This window comes from Henckelia pumila, chromosome 4 (assembly GCF_033568475.1).
Source record: "Henckelia pumila isolate YLH828 chromosome 4, ASM3356847v2, whole genome shotgun sequence".
In the NCBI taxonomy this organism is placed as follows: Eukaryota; Viridiplantae; Streptophyta; class Magnoliopsida; order Lamiales; family Gesneriaceae; genus Henckelia; species Henckelia pumila.
This window is the reverse complement of record NC_133123.1, coordinates 75,865,436-75,888,842: the sequence shown is the minus strand read 5'-3', so window position 1 is coordinate 75,888,842 and position 23,407 is coordinate 75,865,436. Positions and strand designations below refer to the sequence as shown.

The following is a 23,407-nucleotide window of genomic DNA, read 5'->3' as shown; positions in this document are numbered from 1 at the left end:
TTGAAAGTATGGTGTACGATTGTTAAAGATGCATGCTTACTCGAATATCTGAAACGATTGGAGGCATGTGTGCTGTTGTTTTTGACATGCTTACCCGACTATCTTAATTGATTGGAAGCATGTTTGATATCCGTATATTGATTCTTTATTTAAGATTGAATCAGAACCGAGTCTTGATCAGAGGTAAGATGATCAGAGGAGGACTGAGATATATTTGGTATCCTAACCATTTTGATAATCAGATATGTCTCGACGACCAGGACGACCACCTCTTAGACCGCAAGCTCCTACTCCTCTGCCAGAATAGATAGTTGTAGCACCGACAGTGCCACCAACTACAGAAATTCCTAGCAATGAACAAGGAAGTACCTCTAGAGACATGACAGATATGACCGCCACTCCGATGGAAACATTACTGAAAAGATTTCAATCCTATAAGCCGCCAACCCTAAAAGGTACAGAGAATGCAGTTGAATGTGAAGGATGGCTTGATGATATGGAGATGTTATTTGATTCACTTGATTATGAGGATGAGCAGAGAGTCAGACTCATTGGACATCAGTTGCATGAGGTTGCAAAGAGCTGGTGGTTCACAACCAAGAAAGCTTTGGAGCGTAGAGGAATTGTACTTACTTGGACAATCTTCAAAACTGAGTTTTACCAACGCTTCTTTCCGGTGTCTTACCGCAAAGACAAGGGTGATGAATTTGCTAATTTGAAGCAGGGAAATTTAAACATTGAAGAGTATGTTGCAAAATTTTCTACCTTGCTACGTTTATCTCTGAACGATTTGCATTATTACATGTTTTTCCTGTTGAATCATTACCTGTTGTAGTATCTGTCTCTTCACCTTTGGGGAGAGGTCTTATATCCATGTAGATAGTTAAGAATTGTTCTCTACAGTTTGATGGTAATGGGATAGAGATAGATTGTATTGTGCTTGGTTTGTCTGATTTTGACTGCATTATCGGGATTGATATGCTAACCAAGTACAGAGCTACCGTAGACTGTTTTCAGAAAGTAGTGAGGTTCAGACTTGAGATGGCTGGAGAATGGAAATTCTATGGTAAAGGTTCTCGTGCTAAGATTCCTCTGATTTCAGTATTATCTATGACTCGACTTTTGCAGAAAGGAGCAGAGGGATTTATTGTTTATACAGTTGATGTTCTTAAAACTAGCCCGAACCTGGCTGACTTGCCAGTGGTTAGTGAATTTGCAGATGTTTTCCCTGATGAAATTTCGGGATTACCTCCTTATCGTGAGATTGATTTCAGCATAGAACTGATTCCAGGTACTGTACCGATTTCTAAAGCACCTTATCGAATGGCACCAGTGGAATTGAAATAATTTAAAGAACAATTGGAAGATTTAATGGCCAAGGGATACATTCGACCCAGTGTTTCTCCTTGGGGTGCTCCAGTATTATTTGTCAGAAATAAAGACGGTCCCATGAGACTTTGTATCGACTACGGGCAACTGAACAAGGCAACGGTAAAGAACAAATATCCTTTGCCTCGTATTGATGATTTGTTTGATCAGTTGCAGGGTTTTGCTGTTTATTCCAAGATCGATCTGAGATCTGGGTATCATCAGCTACGAGTAAGAGATTCTGATATTCCGAAAACTGCTTTCAGAACCAGGTATGGCCACTATGAGTTTATAGTTATGTCATTTGGTCTGACGAATGCTCCAGCTGTGTTTATGGCTTTGATGAACCGTGTTTTTCAGAAATATCTTGATGACTTTGTTATAATTTTTATTGATGATATTCTGATATATTCGAATAATCTGATAGATCATTCAGAGCACTTGAGAACTGTGTTAAAGACTTTGAGAGCTGAGAAACTGTATGCTAAACTGTCGAAATGTGAGTTTTGGCTGAAACAGGTTGTTTTTCTTGGACATATCATATCCGGAGATGGTATATCTATTGATCCAAGTAAAGTCGAGGCAGTGATCAATTGGTTGAGACCAACATCTGTTCCTGAGATACGTAGTTTTATGGGTTTGGCTGGATATTATCGCCGATTCATTAAAGATTTTTCTAGTATTGCGAAGCCAATTACTCAGTTAACTCAGAAGAATGCTCCATTTATCTGGTCTGAAGCTTGTGAATCCAGTTTTCTTGAATTGAAAAAACGACTGACCAGTGCACCAGTCTTGACGATTCCTTCAGGTACTGGTGGTTTCACTGTTTATTGTGATGCATCTCATCGAGGTTTGGGATGTGTTTTGATGCAGCGAGGACATGTGATTGCTTATGCCTCGAGACAATTGAAGCCTCACGAGACCAGATACCCGATTCATGATCTTGAATTGGCCGCCATTGTATTTGCTTTGAAGATTTGGCGACATTATCTGTATGGGAAACAGTTTGAGATTTATTCTGATCACAAGAGTCTGAAATATTTGTTTTCACAGTCAGAATTGAATATGAGGCAACGTAGATGGCTTGATTTGCTTAAAGATTTTGATTGTGAGATTAAATATTATCCGAGAAAATCGAATACAGCTGCTGATCCACTGAGTCGAAAGGTATGTTCTTTATCTCTATCGACGATTGGTGTATCCCATTTTATTGAAGACTGTTGTTTTTCTGGATTAGTATTTGATACGAATTATCAACCTCTTCGACTTTATCAAATTCAAGTTGAACCAGCATTATTGTTGCAAATTAAAGATACTCAGAAACTTGATCAGAATGTGCAGAATTAGATTAAGAAAGTCCGATCAGGGCATGTATCTGAATACCAAGTTAGAGATGATCTTTTATATGTAAAAAATCGCCTTGTAGTGCCTGATATTTCTGATGTGCGACAACAACTACTAAAAGAGGCGCATTGTAGCCGTTATAGCATTCATCTTGGTGATAGAAAGATGTACAATGATCTAAAGACTCAATATTGGTGGAAACAAATGAAATCAGATATCACTGATTTTGTGTCTCGGTGTCTTAATTGTCAACAAGTGAAGGCTGAAAGGAAGAAACCGTCTGGTTTATTGCAGAGTTTATCAGTGCCTGAATGGAAATGGGATCATATTTTCATGGACTTTGTGACAAAGTTGCCTCGATCTTCCAGAGGTTGCGATGCTATCTGGGTGATTATCGATAGATTGATGAAATCAGCGTGTTTTATTCCTTATTGCATGACATATAGACACGACCAGATGGCAGAGATTTATGTCCGAGAAGTTGTCAGGTTGCATGGAGTGCCGAAGTCTATTGTATCCGATCGTGATCCTCGATTTACATCACACTTCTGGCACAGCTTACAGAGTGCTTTAAGTACTCAGCTACACCTGAGCACAGCGTATCATCCATAGACAGACGGACAGTCTGAGCGTACCATTCAGACCTTGGAGGACATGTTGAGAGCTGTAATGCTTGATTTTGGCACTAGTTGGCAAGATTCACTGTCACTTTGTGAATTCTCGTACAACAACAGCTATCAATCGAGTATTGAAATGGCTCCGTTTGAAGCTTTGTATGGTAAAAAGTGTCGATCTCCTTTGTACTGGGATGATATTTCTGAGGTAACTGATATTGGGCCTGACATGATTCAAGATATGACTGAACAAGTGAAACTTATTCAGAAAATAATGACGATAGCTCAGGACAGACAAGCTAAGTATGCCAATGTTCGACGTCGACCTTTGTCTTTTGAACAGGGGGGTAGGGTGTTTCTGAAGATTTCTCCGTTCAGAGGCACTGTACGATTTGGCAAACGAGGGAAGTTGTCTCCACGTTACATTGGTCCGTATGAAGTTCTTGAGAAAATAGGCAATCTTGCCTACCGATTAGCTTTACCTCCGTCTTTGTCCGGAATACATGATGTCTTTCATGTATCGATGCTTCGAAAATATCTTGTTGATGAATCTCATGTGCTTCAATCTAATGAGGCTGAACTCGACAAAACCTTGAGTTATTTTGAAAAGCCAATTCATATTCTTGATCGTAAAGAGAAGCAACTTCGAATGAAGACTATTCCGCTTGTGAAGGTTCAGTGGAGTTGTCATGGTATTGAAGAAGCAACCTGGGAGACGGAATCAGACATGCGACAACGATTTCCAGAAATGTTTCTCTGATGTGAGTATCTTCTTCAATTTTTCTGTTATCTGTGTATATGATATGCTGATAGTATTTGAGATTTCGAGGACGAAATCGTGTCTTAGTGGAGGAGAATTGTAACGCTCGGTGTTATTTAATTTTAATCAGAGAATATTTAATTTGGGAATATTTAGAGTTTTGATTTAAATTCTAATATTCTTAAATTATTTAGGATTGAAATTGAATGAAATGGAAAATTGAGGACCAAATTGCATTTATTGAAGACTTGAGGGGCGAAAGTGCAAATAGTGGGAAATTTGTTGGACACTTGTTATTATTCTAAGTATTCACGTGTGATTCAACTCATTCCATCAGAATTCTTCAGAAAAGGAACCGAGAGCAAGAACAAAGGAACTTCAATATCTTCTTCTTCTTCAAATCGCAATATCTTGAGTTCCGGTTATTCGATTTTGATTCCGAAAAATATTTTGGAATTCTCGCGATGAGGCCTTTGAATTGATGTAAGTTTTATCTTGATTCATCATGGTTTAAGAATTCAAAAATGTCAGAGATCAGATTTGGTTATGAATTGATGTTGTTGAGTTTCTATACTTTGTTATATTGAAGTTGGGTTGAAGAATGGATGTCGTATCAGTTTCTTGTGAATTTCCAGCCAATAATCGAGTTATATACTTGCTGATATGCTGGGTTTTTATTGATATACAACTGATATATGGTGTATTTGATTGTTAGTGTTGATAGCTTTGAGTTTCGATTGCCGAGTTTATACCGTAACGCCGTCGAATTTATGATTTGAAGCTGTTTTGCTATTGTATATTGGACTGAGATGTTGCTGAGTTTTAGCTGATATTTACTTGGTTTATACGCTGTGATTTCAGTTCATAAACAGGGGACATCAACTCGAGAAGCTTGATTTTGAAACCGTTAGAAGAAAGAACAAGGTTTGGAGTCTAGTTTTTCAATAGAATTGGATTGATCTTGAGGGTAGATTTTGATAGAGGTTTGGTTATGTTACTTGTACAGATTGGACAGCTAGAAGACACCTTGAAACCTCACAATCGAAATGTAAAAGTGGACTACTTTTTGAATGGGATTAAAACTCAAGATGGTTTGTATCGAGTTCCCTAAATCACATACTTAATTGATTCTTTGCTCTTATGTGAATTATTGAATGTGTCTATGATATTTTTGAATGAATATATGATGTTTTATATTGCATTCATCTTGTGAGACCTATCCTTTGATTTTTGAAATGAACGGAGTCGTTCGATTAGACGATTTGAGGAACTATATATGTATGGCCTGGGTGGTTGTATTAGCCTAGCGTCTGAATTACATGTATGGTGGCTTCAAAGTCTAGGAAAGCAAGATAAGTAGCCCCACCTCGATCGGGAGTGTCGGTGGTTTAGTTACGATATCTTCTTCTCGGGATCCCAACCGATGAAATAAGAGAGTTCTTGAGAAAAGCCTGTTTTAAAGCATGCATTGGCTTCTATTTTATATCTTGAGCTTGATTGATATAATTTGAAATGCTGTTAGTTGCTTTTACTAAGAAATATGTTTCTTACCGGAGTTATCCGGCTGTTGTCGTGTTTGTATGTGTGCATGGAAACAGGTGGTTCAGGAACAGGGCAAAGACGGGCTTGACGAGTCGAAACTTGAGAGATTAAAGTGATGATCCGGTGTAGTTGTTAGTTGCTGTCAAACTTTGTTGTTGCAAGAACATTGTTCTTGTAGTTGTTAGACTTGAACTTTTAGTCTAGAGATTCTACTACTTTGAGATGTATAACACATGATCTTGATTGGGTTTGAGTTTTTGATGTTATCACCTTCTCTTGTACATTTGGTTTTGTTGAAAGAGGTTATATAGTATAAATCTTCATTGTACAGCAGAAAATCAGAGTTTTTAGCAGCTGGACAGAGTGCAGCTTGCTCGAGCAGAACCCGAGGCTCGCTCGAGCGAGCCAAGGGGGGTTTCTTGGACCCGAGCAGCTCTCGCTCGAGCGAGCCACATTGATTAAAAAAAAAATTTCTTTTGGTTTTGGATTTGATGCTTGGCCTTAATTCATGAACCTTAGATTATTATTTGATTCGAGAGATTAAGAACCGGGTCGTCACAACAGGTGGTATCAGAGCGATAAAATTCTGGACTGAGTTAGATAGCGGGTGGGGTAGATCGAGTCATCTTCCTTGTTTGTGTTTGTTAGCATGATATGATTGATTTACATGATTAATTTACATGTTTTAAGTGCTAGCATGCTTTACTTTCAAGTATTTGATTATATGATTTTGTAATTTTATTTGAAAGTATGGTGTACGATTGTTAAAGACGCATGCTTACTGGAATATCTGAAACGATTGGAGGCATGTGTGCTGTTGTTTTTGACATGCTTACCCGACTATCTTAATTGATTGGAAGCATGTTTGATATCCGTATATTGATTCTTTATTTAAGATTGAATCAGAACCGAGTCTTGATCAGAGGTAAGATGATCAGAGGAGGACTGAGATATATTTGGTATCCTAACCATTTTGATAATCAGATATGTCTCGACGATCAGGACGACCACCTCTTAAACTGCAAGCTCCTACTCCTCTGCCAGAACAGATAGTTGTAGCACCGACAGTGCCACCAACTACAGAAATTCCTAGCAATGAACAAGGAAGTACCTCTAGAGACATGACAGATATGACCGCCACTCCGATGGAAACATTACTGAAAAGATTTCAATCCTATAAGCCGCCAACCCTAAAAAGTACGGAGAATGCAGTTGAATGTGAAGGATGGCTCGATGATATGGAAATGTTATTTGATTCACTTGATTATGGGGATGAGCGGAGAGTCAGACTCATTGGACATCAGTTGCATGAGGTTGCAAAGAGCTGGTGGTTCACAACCAAGAAAGCTTTGGAGCGTAGAGGAACTGTACTTACTTGGACAATCTTCAAAACTGAGTTTTACCAACGCTTCTTTTCGGTGTCTTACCGCAAAGAAAAGGGTGCTGAATTTGCTAATTTGAAGCAGGAAAATTTAAACATTGAAGAGTATGTTGCAAAATTTTCTACCTTGCTACGTTTATCTCTGAACGATTTGCATTATTACATGTTTTGCCTGTTGAATCATTACCTGTTGTAGTATCTGTCTCTTCACCTTTGGAGAGAGGTCTTATATCCATGCAGATAGTTAAGAATTGTTCGCTACAGTTTGATGGTAATGGGATAGAGATAGATTGTATTGTGCTTGGTTTGCCTGATTTTGACTGCATTATCGGGATTGATATTCTAACCAAATACAGAGCTACCGTAGACTTTTTTCAGAAAGTAGTGAGGTTCAGACCTGAGATGGCTGGAGAATGGAAATTCTATGGTAAGGGTTCTCGTGCTAAGATTCCTCTGATTTCAGTATTATCTATGACTCGACTTTTGCAGAAAGGAGCAGAGGGATTTATTGTTTATACAGTTGATGTTCTGAAAACTAGCCCGAACCTGGTTGACTTGTCAGTGGTTAGTGAATTTGCAGATGTTTTTCCTGATGAAATTCCGGGATTACCTCCTTATCATGAGATTGATTTCAACATAGAACTGATGTCAGGTACTGTATCGATTTCTAAAGCACCTTATCGAATGGCACCAGTGGAATTGAAAGAACAATTGGAAGATTTAATTGGCTGGATATTATCGCCGATTCATTAAAGATTTTTCTAGTATTGCGAAGCCAATTACTCAGTTAACTCAGAAGAATGCTCCATTTATCTGGTCTGAAGCTTGTGAATCCAGTTTTCTTGAATTGAAGAAACGACTGACCAGTGCACCAGTCTTGACGATTCCTTCAGGTACTGGTGGTTTCACTGTTTATTGTGATGCATCTCATCGAGGTTTGGGATGTGTTTTGATGCAGCGAGGACATGTGATTGCTTATGCCTCGAGACAGTTGAAGCCTCACGAGACCAGATACCCGATTCATGATCTTGAATTGGCCGCCATTGTATTTTCTTTGAAGATTTGGCGACATTATCTGTACAGGGAACAGTTTGAGATTTATTCTGATTACAAGAGTCTGAAATATTTGTTTTCACAGTCAGAATTGAATATGAGGCAACGTAGATGGCTTGATTTGCTTAAAGATTTTGATTGTGAGATTAAATATTATCCGAGAAAATCGAATGCAGCTGCTGATGCACTGAGTCGAAAGGTATGTAGAGAAACTTGTTACAATTATTTAGTTTGCTGAGTTTCAGTTTCAGCATTAATAATTCGAGATAATAATAAAGTGTAATTTGTAATTTAATAATCTTGTTGAGAAATAATTTTGCACAAGATAGGATAATACTTTATTTTTAAAAATATATTAAATTTTCATTGGGTAAAATTTTGTTGATGAGTTGAAGTTTGTAGAGTAATGATTATATATACTCCTAATTCATGCAAATATAGTTCGATTTGTTATTTCTTGTATTTGAAATTTGAAATTGAATGTTATTTAATTGATATTTCTCGGCATAAAATAATAAAAACACAATAAATAAAAGTTTAATAGGATCCTAAGTCATAAGCAAAAATATTTTTAATCAAAATTTAGTTTAATTAAATATTTTGAATGTGACTCATAAGCGAGTATATAATATTGCGAAATGCTATAAATGAAAGTTGACTAAAAGCAACAAAAAACATAATATAAAATTTTTTTTTAAAAAAAATATTCTTCTGTACCAAAAAGGCCCTTTTTCTCTTTTAAAAAGTATTTTTTAGGAGGTTTGATGAATAAAAAATCTCCAGTATGAGCGATTAAGGTTTTATATTTAGTAATATCAAATATAATGTATAAAATGATTAAAAATCGAGAGATGATATATATTTTTATAAATTTGAAAATATAATTTTAAAAATATGTTCTAAACACATCGATCGACCTCGACTTAAAGCTAATTAAAAATCATCTAGCAAGGAATACTTTTTCTTATTTATTTAAGAAACTTAATTGCATTTGTACCTCAATCAATCATGTCCACGCATTGCAGCGTAGTGGAAAAATAAGCATCAACGGAATTTATATCTACTTTTTTTAGGGAATTTAATTAGGCCCAGACTATTAGCAAATCAAATCTAATATGTGCTTTTTTTTTCTTTTCTTTTTTTTTTTTATCTTCGCTTAAAAGTTTTTAAATTTTGTGTGTTTATTAAACATTGATTATTTATAAGTTTTCGGTATGGGAATGGATCCCCTACCGTGGCCCTTGCTACAGTAGGGGATGTCGTGGGGTAATTAAAACGACAACACAACACCATTTTCTTTTTTTTTAATTTTTTTAATATATATATTTATTTTGAAATGATTTTTTAATATATATTTTGATTTCACTTTATTTGTCTTTTGTTTTCTTTTTTTATCTTTTTTTTAATAGTCTAATTTTTTTTATTTTTTTATATTGTCAATTTTTCTTGTATCAATTTTTGGTTATAATTTATATTTTTACAATATATAATATAATAATACGCCAACTGATTAAATATGTCAATATAAAAACAAAAATAAATAATTATATGTTTTACTCCAAAAATAAATAAGTTCGGTAACTAAACAATTAGAAAAAACTGAAATGCAAATGTTCAAAAAAAATCGAACGTTTTATATTCAAATATTCTCATTCCCTATTGTAAATTTTTTTAAAAATGAATATAAGAATAGGGAGAAAAAAAAAAATCAAACATGTGAAAAATGAGTCAAAATGAAACAAAAACTATGTCTTCCTCCCAAAACAAAGAGAGAAACAAAATGTCAAAAAAAAGTCCATAAAATTAAATAAAACAAATAAAAATATATAAAAATAGGTAAAAAAATTAAAAATGAAAATTTTTAGAGGGAATAAAATAAAGATGAAAACTAAAAGCCCAAAAAACTAAATTTTAAATAATATATATTTTTTAAATAAGAAAATTGTATAATAGTGCTAAAAATTATCAATATAAAAGTATAAATTATAACAAAAAAATTACATAATAAAATTTGACATGATAAAAAGAAACTAGTATATATATATTTTAAAAAAATTATAATGTATTAAAAAAATAAAAATAAAAACAAAACAAAACAAAAGGTCATAAATTGTAAAACAAAAATTAAAATATATTTTTTAAAAAAAACAAAATAGTGTTGTTGTGTCGTTTTGACACTCCATTCCCATGAAGGGATACGGTAAAAAGTTAGTATTATAATGGTTTACTTAAAAAAACACTACTTATTTTTAATTCTAAGTTTTTTCACTCCCCCACTTCATCATAATCTATAAATTTAACTATTTCCATAAAAACACAATTTTTGGCTAGATTTTAAAAAACGTAAAGCGCGTCGAAGAAGCTTGAGCGAGCTTAGTACGAGTTTAAGCGTGAAAAAGTGTTTTCAATTTTTATTATAATTTTAATTATTTTAAGGCAAACATTAAATAAAATGATATATTAACCATAAATATAAAATTTAATAGATATTTCAAGTTCTAAACTATAAATATACATATTTATAAAATTGTTTTTATTTTAAAAAAATAAATGAAATCTTTCGTTTTAAAAAGCGATTGCTTAATCAAATTTAAGCGTGTTAAAGCTTAAACGAGATTAAACATTGCTTAAAAGCTTTTTGGAACACTGAATTTTTTTGGCAAACATCAATAATGAAAATAACTAGTTGAACGTGCTAAGGCCTAAGATTGACCACTTCTTATCGAAACCAAGGGCATAAAATAAAAGTTCCTAAAAATATCGATCGGTTAATATATCCTCAATTTTTTTAAGGAAAAATTGCAAATTTAGTTCTGTATATTTGTCACTTTGCGATTTTGGTCCTCTATGTTTTCACATTTCAGTTTTAGTCCGCTATCTTTATTTTTTTGGCAATTTTAGTTCTTTTTCCGACGTGGCGCTGACGTGGCACCAATTCAGTGCTGATGTGGAGATAAAGTGTACAGTGCCACGTAAGCATTTTCGAATAAAAAAGACCGAAATTTCCAAAAATCAGAACATACAGGACTAAAACTGAAATGTGAAAATATAAAGGACCAAAATCGCAAAGTGACAAACATACAGGACTAAATTTGCAATTTTTCCTTTTCTTAATAACACAAAAATTTATATTATGTGAGATGGTCTCATGAGTCAATTGTATGGGACGAATCTTTTATTTGGATTACCTTGTAAATATGATCAAGATTGACACATCACCAAGATAAAAGACCATTTCACAATAGATTTATTCCTCGCGTAAGGAAAATTGCAATTAATTTTAGAGTAACATTCCTGTGAGACGGTCTTATCCGTGAGATGGGTTAACCCTACCCATATTTATAATAATAAGTAATACTTTTGGTATAAAATGTAATACTTTTAAATGGATAACACATCATATGAGTTTTTGTCTTAATTTTATATTCAAGGTTTTTCGTCTTTTCGAATTTTAACGATGGCCCCGGCCGCCGATGCAATTTTCCAGGATTTTTAGATTGTAATTTAATTTTTTTTAAAACAAATTTTTTTGATTCCTCGTCCATCTGAATCGTTAGGAAAATTAATTCCATGAGAAATTAAATGGGGCTTTATTTTTTAAAATAAAAAAAGTCAATGCATTGCTCCGTAATTATCTGTATATATATTTACAGGGCTCAACCCATTGACATAAATTGCGATACATTTAACCACGCACGCAAACGCACAGAGTGTGTAAAACAAAACTTGTTTCCATAGTAAAAAAAGTTAACAAAATGGAATGGAGAGATTGGTACTTAGACGTAATACTTGTGCCATTGGGTTCCTTCATTTTCATGAGTTACCACCTGTGGCTTTGGCATAGGGTTCGCTCTCAACCCTTCACCACCGTCATCGGTCGGAATACCCGGAGCCGTCGACTTTGGGTCGCCGCCATGATGAAGGTAATCGCAGTATCATCAATCATGTATCCATAATTCCATATATAGATATATATACACGTACACAAATACATATATGTTGAAATGGATGGACATAGACTTATGTACGTGTGATGGAATCAAAGTTATTAAATCATCAAGAAATTCAGAAGGTCGTGTATATATTTTTCGTTTTAATTTTTTAGTATTGTTAGAAAGTTTGATACTCGAGCTGCATGGGAATGTATGAACAGATTTAAAAAATTTAGATGAGAGATTAATGTGAATTATAATTAATAAAAATATTAATGCATTTTTATGAAGTTTATACGACAATATGTATATAGTTGTAGCATTTTATAATTTACTTTAGCAAAGCATATCACATCATCTTTTTATGAGCTGAATAATGCAAAATTTCAAAATATATGTTTTGTCTTGTGAAATTTTCGTCAATTTTCTAAATATTCGTGGAATGTTTTTGGGGAAAAAAAAGAAATTGAAAATTAATATTTTTTCCGTGGGTTAGGAATTTTATAATTTTAATCGAAATGAGTTGCTGCCGGTCATGGTTCGAACGTTTGATGGTTTTATTATTATTATTATTTTTGTCGTTATTTTAGATTGTTTTTATACACGTACGAAATTAATTTGTAATTTAACTGTTATTTTTCTCTTGAAACTATCAATTACAAGTGATTTTAATCTAACTATTGGCCCATCCATTTTTAATGCTCATCTTTAACATTGAATCCTTTTCTCAAAATCATTTATGGGGGAAAAAAGGAATTGGTTTCAAGCCAGCTATTCTGTCTTGTCAACAATAATATCAAAACTAAATACCTTTTGAAGGAGAAAAAAAAAGAGAGTAAATTCACAATTTCAGTCTTCAGATAGTCAACTTGAGAGGTTTTGCCCACAGGAACACTTTATATAAGTCTCTTATAAATTCATGCTATTTATGTGCAAGGACAATGACAAGAAAAACATATTGGCCATCCAAACCCTTCGCAATGCGATCATGGGATCGACGCTAATGGCCACCACCGCCATCCTCCTATGTGCCGGACTCGCGGCCTTTCTCAGCAGCACATACAGCATCAAAAAACCACTAAACAACACGGTCCATGGAGCCCAAGGCGAGTACATGTTGACAATGAAATTCGCAACGATGTTGCTGGTCTTCCTCTCCTCATTCATGTCCCATTCACTCTCAATTCGGTTCATGAATCACGTGAGCTTCCTAGTCAACTGTCCCCCTGAAGATAGCTTGGGACAAACCATGACGACCAAGTACGTGTCAGAGTTGCTGGAGAGGGGGTTTTGGCTGAACATGGTGGGAAACAGGCTGTTCTACGCGGCTGTGCCGCTTCTGTCGTGGATTTCTGGACCCGTGCTGGTTTTTATATGTTATGCGGTGGTGATTATTGTGCTTTATGGTTTGGACTTAGTTTTCGTCGAGGATAGGAGAGTGGGCGGTGAAATTTATGGGAACGACAGTCGTAACTTTGTGGCAGTGTAAGAAACGGAACAATTGACTCAGAATAATGAACTTTAGCAACAGTCATTGCTATACAAACATCCAAGATTTTCTGATTGTCCAAATAACCTCATTCTTTATGATGAAACGTTCAATTTCTATAATTCTATAGTTAACCAAAAATGTAGTAGCAATGGAAAAACGAGGAAAACCTTGAAGACGAATCATGGAGCGATCCTTTGCGGGTCACGAGGGAAAAGTGAAGTCTTTCGGATGTTGTTAAGTGCACAGAACAGCATCACCACACGTTCCAAACCGACTCCAAATCCACCATGAGGTGGTGCTCCATACCTATGATGAATATGACATGATGAAAACATCGTAATTTTAAAAATAAAAAAAAATCAGACTCGTTTACAGAGGTGTGGATTCAGTAGGAGGCAAGCAGGGGCTATTCGGCTCCTAATATAAAAACATCTCAATTTCTACATACGCTTTTTGTAAATTGTAAACTTTTCCCCACAAGAATGTCCTACCCCGCACATAGCCAATATGACTTGGACATGATCATTAGCTTATTCTACCCATAGCATATAACTTCGGTTTTTTTTAAGTACCTGAAGGAGTCAATATATGTTGATATTGTCTTGACATCAATTCCACATGCTTGTGCACGTTCAGACAAATACTCAGGCACATGGACACGCTGAGCTCCTGATATTATTTCTTCGCCTGAGAGGGTAAAATGAGAGTGAAAACAATGGAAAGATACTACATCCAACAACAATTAATAGTTTTTCCCGAGGCGTTGGCAGGATATTGTGCTTCCCTCCGCTACTTCAACATTTATGGCAACAACTTTTAAACCGAAAATCGTGGAAACGGTAATGTTGAAAACTTAATTTTGGAAGCAATTAACAAATTTATCAGCAGTATTTCAGCATTTCAATCGTTCTAACAGTTTTGATACCATTTCCCTTCACTAAAGTAATAGAAATGGAACTAGATTTACCTCGAATGAAAACATCGAATGAGTTACTATAACTCGGATTATCATAACATGGCATTGTATAGAATGGTCGAACAGCCAGAGGATATCGGTGAAGTATGTAGAACTCGGTGCCATAGCTACAGTCAGAAGGGTAAACAAAAATAAAACGAGGAACAGATGGTCAAAGAAGATAGAGGAACACGCACGATTAAATGAAAACAAAATGATTTAACAGCCTGCCAAGATTATGGTATCTGTAGAATTTTCCTCTTTCGCGAATCATTATCTATCGGCAGCATGTTCAATATGGTCAGATCAGAATGAAGAAGTAAAATGAAGAGAAAAAACAAGCAAAAACCAGCATACTTCTCCAGAACAAGCTGGCCAAGTTTTCTCTCTGAGTCTGTGTTAAGATCACCAAGAGGATCAATTTCTACTCCAGCCTCCTACATAAGCGAAGACACATGAAAATTATAAGAAACTGCTTTATAATTAATTCAAATTCTGTAAAATGAGAGGCAAAGATTACAAAAGCAGTAGCCAGCATAGAACAGAAACCAGAAGAACATGACACTAGTAAACAGTACATTTACGCAAGCCTGTGTTGGTGCTATCAACATAAATGGTATTACAAAATTATGAATACAATGCACAACATTTACGATCAGTGAAAAAGATATCAAAACCCACGTGAGTTGTGACCAAACACAAGTTCTTGCTCAGAATAGTTCTTTTCTTTCGTTTTTTTTTGTGATAGGAAACTCTTGCTCAATAGAGTTATTTTGCTATGAATACAAAAATAATGGCAGCGATATACCCACAACAAGATTCGACAGTTATTCCACCATCACATTAAGATTTGATGTCATCAAGTGATGGTAAAATTTCAAGATTTGAACCATGAGATTACAATCTGAATTAGGTATCCCATAAAATAAAACATAGAAAACTATTTTCTCGAAGAATCATTCGACTTGATGTTAACCTACTACCGGGTACCTTTCATTTATAATAATGAATCTACAAATGTGACACAGTCACTTTGGAACAAGATAAATGTTCATTTTCTCCTCTTACCTTCAGCATTTGAACCCCCTCTTCAAAGGTGAGACGCAAAGTATTTCGCAAGTACTGCATGTTCAATAAAATTTAACAATAAGTATTAACACAAAACTTGGAAAATATGCTTGTCAGAAGAGAGATATTTATCGAAATCATTGTTTGGGTGCAACAGCTATTTTATTCCTCCAAAATTATTGTGCAATGTGCATTACATCATAACATGATATCGTTGGGACTTGGGGATCAAACGATATTACAACAGCGTATAATCAATATAATGTACCTTCAGCTTCTCAAAAGGGTATTGCTTATTAATGGCTTCGAGCTCCTTTGAACAACTCTCGTTCAAACAATCGAACATCACCACAAATAAACGATCAACAATATCCATTACCTGCAGAAATAAATTCAGGCCATCATCCATAAAACCACATTCAGAAAGTTCTTACAGTTTATAATACAGTACTGTACAATACAAAACATACTTCTGAATAGTGCTCCTTAATCTCCATTTCAACATCAAGACCGGTAAATTCACACAAATGTCTGTGTGTAAAAGAGTCCTCTGCTCTGAATACTGGCCCGATCTCAAATACTCGGCCAAAATCACCACAAATGGACATTTGTTTATGAAGCTGGGGTGATTGTGCCAGACATGCAGGTGTTCATTTGTAATCCAATCGAAAAACAGCCGAACCACCTTCACTAGAACCTGCAATCAACTTTGGCGTGTGGATCCCAACAAAACCTTCAGATAACAGGAACTCTCTAAATATCTGCACAAACTCACGGAACAGCATTATTCGTCAGTATGCACGTTTTAGTAATAGGATTGTGGTGTCCAATTTAGCAATCATACATCAAATGTCAACAAACATAAAAATAACGAGGAAAAAATGTAAAAAAAAATGGCTTCTACGAGATTCAAATGACCAACTAGACATACCACTACAAACTTATATAATGATCATACAAAAAGGAACAACCACCAAACAGATTATCTCATTATATGCAACTGGAAACAAATTGGACCGGCTCGCTGAAATATAATATGTGCAACCTTCCAAACAGAACACCGATCAAAAAGCATACAATTTCCAAAACTGGACTTAAAGGACCAAGTAGCTTTTGTTTCTATGGACCTAGCAACAAAGTCCAACAAAAAATTGCTAGAATCAGGGGAAAAAAGAGCACAAAAGCAAATAGAAGGAGACATACATTTTCAACTTGACATTGGACGCGAAAAATTCCTTGATTAGCCGGTGTGCGCATGTCAAGAACTCTGAAATTCAAACGAGTATCTTGATTAACTCGAACAAGCTGTTCACCTGCCTGCGTTTAGAAAAGACACTCAGAAAATTCGTACGAAGAGGCAGCAAAATATTAAAGCATCAATACGATCTTATGTAAGTAAAATTAAGAACAGCCGCAAGAATACCTGCAAAGCCTTTTCTATGTCAATCTCACTTCTTGCTGCATCCTCAATATTAATAGGTAGTGTGGGTACAGCCTTGTTGACGCAATAAAGCTTCTTCACTTGAATTTCCACCTATAGCAGTCAAATAAATCAATCATATTTAAATAAAAATAAAACAAGCAATGCTATATGTACAAACAAATTTGTACATCAATTTGTACAACACAAAAAATTCAATACAAAAATTTCATTTATCAAAATTTCATGATAGATTGAACGTAAAATATACCGGTATAATAGCAAAATCTCACGATATATTTGTTGTAAATATCGTTGTACACGATATATGTTATCTCTAGCATTATTCAAATAAAACAGATAATTATAGTACCTTTCCCTGCACACTACAACAGAATCAACGCCGGGATTGAGTCACAACAAATCCATCATATGACCAAGTTCCAAATATGCACTAGAGTTCAGATCCCAAGAATTCAAATTCACGGTATCAAGCATTGTCTTAGAATTAATGCCTACGTGTATAAGGCTTAGCTTAGTCAGCAAGTAGTTAGTCAACAAGTTAGCTGCTGATTGTGTTAGTATATATAGCTTCTCTGTCATTGTAAAGAGCAGTTTTCCAGATAATGAAAATTTTGTTCTTTCATCTTTTTGTTTTCTAATATGGTATCAAAGCTAAACTTCCGCAAATTTTTCTTTCGATCGAATTCCTTTGGATTGTTCGATCGTGGTTTGATTTTCTTTCTTCTCGATTGATTTTTGATTTGGAGTTTCTTTTTGATGATGGCGCGCGGAGGAGGTCCGATTGCGAACAACAACAACAATAATGCTTCAGTTCAATTGAATCGTGCGTGGGCAGAGGATTCGAGCAGTCCTTTTTTCTTGCACAATGGAGATCATCCTGGTCTTTCTCTTGTTCCTACTCAACTCACAGGATCAGGTTCGAATTATAATACTTGGAATCGAGCTATGGTTATGGCTTTGACTACTAAGAACAAGCTAGGTTTTGTTGATGGTACCATTCCTCGTCCAATGTCTGATGATTTGTTGTATGGAGCATGGACGAGATGCAATAGTATGGTAACTTCATGGATTTTGAATTCTGTGGTACGAGAGATTGTAGAGAGTCTTTTGTACATGCCAACTTGTCGAGAAGTTTGGGTTGATTTGCATGATAGGTTCCATCAAAGTAATGCACCACGGATCTACCAGATTAAGAAGTTGTTGAGCAGTTTGCATCAAGGATCTATGGATATTAGTGCTTATTATACGAAATTAAGAATCCTTTGGGATGAGTTGAAGGATTATCAACCGACTTCGACTTGTCAATGTGGTTCGATGAAGGATTGGATCAATTTTCATAATCAGGAATGTGTTATGCAGTTTTTGATGGGATTAAATGATTCTTATGCTGCTATACGTGCTCAGTTGCTGATGATTGATCCACTTCCAGTTATGACAAAGGTGTTTTCTCTTGTTGTTCAAGAAGAACGTCAACGTTCTATATATCCTGCTGCTCCCTCCAAAATGGCAGATCCTCCATTTTCTTTAGATGTGTCTGGTGCTGTGGGAAATGTGAGGAAATTTCCGACTTCGAAGGGCAAAATTGGTGGACTTCTTTGTTCTCATTGTGGATTTACAAATCACACAATTGATAGATGCTATAAACTTCATGGTTTTCCTCCTGGTCATCCGAAATATAATCAGAAACAGGTTTCTGGACAGCCTAAAGCTCCTCAGAATTATGGTGCTTCTGCCACTGCCGCTTCTTCCTACACTTCGATTGATAGCTTTTGTCAACAAATTATCGAAGTTCTGAGCTCCAAGTTCCCTGTCCGGAATGTTTCCCCTATGGATCAACAGCAGCAAGAACCCACAGTGTCATGCTTCAATGGTATCCATTCCTTGTCCCATCTTTTTCCTGTCATTAAACGATCGGATTGGGTAATTGATAAGGAGCTACTCATCATATATGTTGCTCTATGTCTCTATTCCTTACATCCCGACCGTTTGCCTCCAAAGTAGTACTCCCAAATAATTTTTCTATTCAAGTTTCTCATATTGGCACTATACATTTGTCAAATGATCTTATCCTTCATGATGTCCTGTATGTTCCACAATTTCACTTTAACCTTCTTTCCATTAGTTGTCTTACTAAACTTCTTCCTTGCTCAGTCTTTTTTGTTTCCGACTTTTGTCAAATCCAGGATATCCAGACGAACCAGGTGATTGGGATGGGTAAACGCATTGGAAATTTATACACATTCCACAAACCAGAAGTCAATCCATCATTCGTTTGTACCACGGCCAGTTCTAAAACAAACTTGTGGCATTTTCGTATGGGACATCCTACATCTGTTAAACTTTCTGTTGTTGATAACAATTTTCATTTCAATCATATAGATGATGTTGATACACATTGTTCCATTTGTCATTTATCAAAACAGAAACGTTTACCTTTTATATCACAGAATAATGTTTGTCAAACTGCTTTTCAGCTCATACACATTGACATTTGGGGTCCTTTCAGTCCTATAACAATTGAGGGCTATAAATATTTTCTTACCATAGTTGATGATCACTCTCGATATACCTGGATTTATATGATGAAAGCTAAATCTGATGTGCAACAACTTTTTCTCATTTTTTATCAAATGGTGCATACTCAATTTGGAGCTAACATTAAGGGTGTCCGAAGTAACAATGCACCAGAACTCTCCTTTAGTGATTTCTTTCAACAAAAGGGTATTTTCCATTTTTATTCTTGTGTTGAAAGACCTCAACAAAATTCAGTAGCGGAGAGAAAGCATCAACATATTCTTAATGTTGCTCGAGCTTTTCTTTTTCAATCCAATATACCTCTTGTTTATTGGGGAGATTGTGTTCTCACAACGGTTTATTTGATTAATCGCACACCCTCACGTATTCTTGAACACAAATCGCCTTTTGAACTGATATATCACAAAAGTCCTTCCTATTCACATCGCAGAGTTTTCGGTTGTCTGTGTTATGCATCCACTCTTCCATCTTCTCGAAACAAATTTTCTCCTCGAGCCATTAAATCTGTTTTCATAGGTTATCCCCCAGGTTATAAAGGTTTCAAGTTGCTGAATTTCGAAACAAATGAAACCTTTATTTCAAGAGTTTCATGAAGATTCTTTTCCTTATCAGCAGATACTTTCTTCTTCATCCATGGATTTCTTTTCTGATACACTCTTACCCACTCATATTTCTCATTCTATTTTGCCTTCTAATCCCGATACACAGCCTCATTGTACTCATTCTCGGCGTCTTGTCACTGCCCCTCACCATTTAAAGGACTATCATTGTTATACTGTTACATCTCCTCTTCCCTCGTCTACTATTCATCCTTTAACCTCATATCTTTCTTCTACCAAGCTGTCCTCTTCTTATCGTGCTTATGTCCATTCTATTTCTTCCATCATTGAACCAGAACACTATTCTCAAGCTGTTGCTTTTCCGGAATGGAGACATGCTATGACTGAGGAACTTAAAGATTTAGAACTCAATGGTACTTGGTCCATTGTTTCTTTACCTTTAGACAAATCTGTTGTTGGTTGTCGATGGGTTTATAAAACCAAATTCTCTGCTGATGGTTCTTTGCAATGCTATAAAGCTCGTCTAGTAGCTAAAGGATATACTCAACAAGAGGGCATTGATTATATCGAAACCTTTTCTCCAGTCGCCAAGTTAGTCACGGTTAAAATCTTACTTGCCATGGCTGCTGCGAAAGGATGGTTTTTGTTACAACTTGATTTTAACAATGCATTTCTTCATGGAGACTTAACCGAGGAAGTATATATGTCTCTTCCTCTAGGATATTCTCAACAGGGGGAGATTTTGCCACCGAATGCAGTATGTAAACTCCATAAGTCCATTTATGGTTTAAAGCAAGCGTCTCGACAATGGTTTGCTAAATTTTCTATAACATTATTGAGCATTGGTTTTATTCAGTCACATGCTGATAATTCTCTGTTTCTAAGGACACGAGGCTTTGTATTTGTTGCTCTTTTAGTCTATGTCGATGACATAGTAATTGCTACCAATAATGTCTCAGCAGCAAAGGATTTAAAAACATTTCTTAATGATAAGTTTTGTTTGAAGGATTTGGGAGAGCTAAAGTACTTTCTGGGAATTGAGGTTGCAAGGTCTACAAGTGGTATATATATATGTCAACGAAATTATGCATTGAAATTGCTTACTGATGCAGGATTATTAGGGTGCAAACCGAGATCTACTCCAATGGATGTTAACATGAAGCTTACTCATGATGCAGGAGATTTACTTCCTGATTCTTTTGCCTATAGAAGATTGATTGGTCGTTTGTTATATCTTACTATTACCCGTCCTGATCTGACTTACGTGGTGAACACATTGAGCCAATTTGTTTCACAACCTCGGTCTGTTCACATGGAAGGTGCCTTAAATGTTCTTCGATATATAAAAGGTACTGTTGGTCAGGGTCTTTTGTATAAGAGCAAATCTGATCTTAAGCTCCAATTTTTCTCTGATGCCGATTGGGGAGCATGTTTAGATACACGACGATCGTTTACTGGTTTTTGTGTTTTCCTTGGAGAATCCATGATTTCTTGGAGGTCCAAGAAACAGCAAACAGTTTCCAGGTCATCTGCAGAAGCAGAGTACAGATCTATGGCTGCGTCTACTTGTGAAGTAATGTGGATTCGATCTTTGCTTAAGGATTTTGGTGTGCAAAGCAGTACACCGGCAGTCTTGTTTTGTGATAGTCAAGCTGCCATACACATTGGTTCTAATCCTGTTTTTCATGAACGAACCAAACACATTGACATTGACTGTCATATTGTGCGAGAACAAGTGCAAGCCGGGGTCATCAAACTACTGCATGTGTCCTCAGAGTTACAACTTGCTGATCTATTCACTAAACCATTGTTACCATTTCGTTTTCGATTTCTTTTGACCAAGATGGGAGTGCATAATATACACTCACCTCTTGAGGGGAAGTCTTAGAATTAATGCCTACGTGTATAAGGCTTAGCTTAGTCAAAAAGTAGTTAGTCAACAAGTTAGCTGCTGATTGTGTTAGTATATATAGCTTCTCTGTCATTGTAAAGAGCAATTTTCCAGATAATGAAAATTTTGTTCTTTCATCTTTTTGTTTTCTAATACATTGTATAAAAAAAACCCAAAACACGCAGACAGAAACTAAATAAAAAAAAGCACACAAAGAAAGCAACCGAATACCTGCTGAGTGGCACCAGTGATTGACTGAGCGGGAACAGATACAACACCTTCAATATCCACAATCGATTCTCGGCTCAAACCAGTCGCAAACTTAACCATCTGCGGGCTCACCGCACCAGGGCTAACATTCAGGACGCATTGAACAGTAAATCCACGCTCCCTCACCACAATGAATGCCATTTTCTTCCCTACAGCCCGGATTGTCTGCGCACGGCCACGTATCAAAACCACCTGGTCCTTCAACAAATCTGTCAAATTCTTCAATTCCGTCCATTTCTTCCCAGATATTTCCTTCGACTGCAGGTCCTTCAATGCGACTTCTCCGTAGTTTTCAGCCAAGGGATCGTCGGTTTCGATTGCCACGGCAGAAATGGCGGATGCGGCGGCGGCTTCCTGACGTTTCCGCTGTCTTTCGAGCTTCGAAGCCTCTTTCTTGGACAGTTTCTTCTCGGAAGTTTCCTCGCTGATGACTGGGGATGGTTCTTCGGAAGACATTTTCAAGGTAAAGGTAAACACTCTGCTGGAGTGGTGTGATGGGAAATTAGTTAAGGTTATTGAGGCCCAATTCTAACTTTGAAGGCCCATTACAAAGGGTTTATCGGAAAAGCCCAACATTAATCAGAAAAAAAAGGACTTTTTATACTTTATTAGGTAGAGTACTAGACCCATGCTTCTCATATATCGTGGGGCCCAAATTGAAACTTTGAATCGTGTGGAACCGTGATGATCATAATTCATAACCATAAATTTGAAATTTTTTTTTCATCACGATGTTTCTCTTAATTTTATGCGGCTCACAAATTATGTTAATTAGGTAAACAACATTGGACAAAACTATGTATGAAAAGCTTGTTTGAGAAGATGGTGATAGTGAGAATAGAAAGTGTTCACCTGTTCTATCAATTCAGATATCCGCGTAGGCAAATTAGTGTTAAATCTAATATGTAGTATATATATATAGAGAGACAACTTAAATTATGTAAGTAAACTATTTGATCTATATAAATTGTATTTAACCCTGTATTTTTTTTAATTTTTGTAAGACCACAGCACAAAATCAGCACAAGATTATTTTGCTATTTTCCCCCAAACGAAAAATGAAATAGTTAGCGATCGAGAAGGTTGAAAACTATGTATGTATAAACAAATTGGCCAATAAAAGCACAAATTCTAACACGTTGGAAAAATGAAAGAGTATTTTCATTGTTACAAAGGTTAAAACACATAGAGTCAATGA

General features: G+C 35.7%; 1 protein-coding gene and 1 pseudogene across 1 annotated transcript; one reads left to right on the top strand and one right to left on the bottom strand.

The window, feature by feature from the left end:
* Positions 1 to 11,817: 11,817 nt before the first annotated feature.
* On the top strand, positions 11,818 to 13,483 carry LOC140860330 (uncharacterized). Its single transcript, XM_073263295.1, has 2 exons — positions 11,818 to 11,985; positions 12,932 to 13,483. Exons 1-2 carry the CDS (start codon positions 11,818 to 11,820, stop codon positions 13,481 to 13,483), a joined length of 720 nt encoding a protein of 239 aa, XP_073119396.1.
* A 39-nt stretch (positions 13,484 to 13,522) lies between these two features.
* On the bottom strand, positions 13,523 to 22,806 carry LOC140860328 (aspartate--tRNA ligase 2, cytoplasmic-like; annotated as a pseudogene).
* Positions 22,807 to 23,407: the final 601 nt, after the last annotated feature.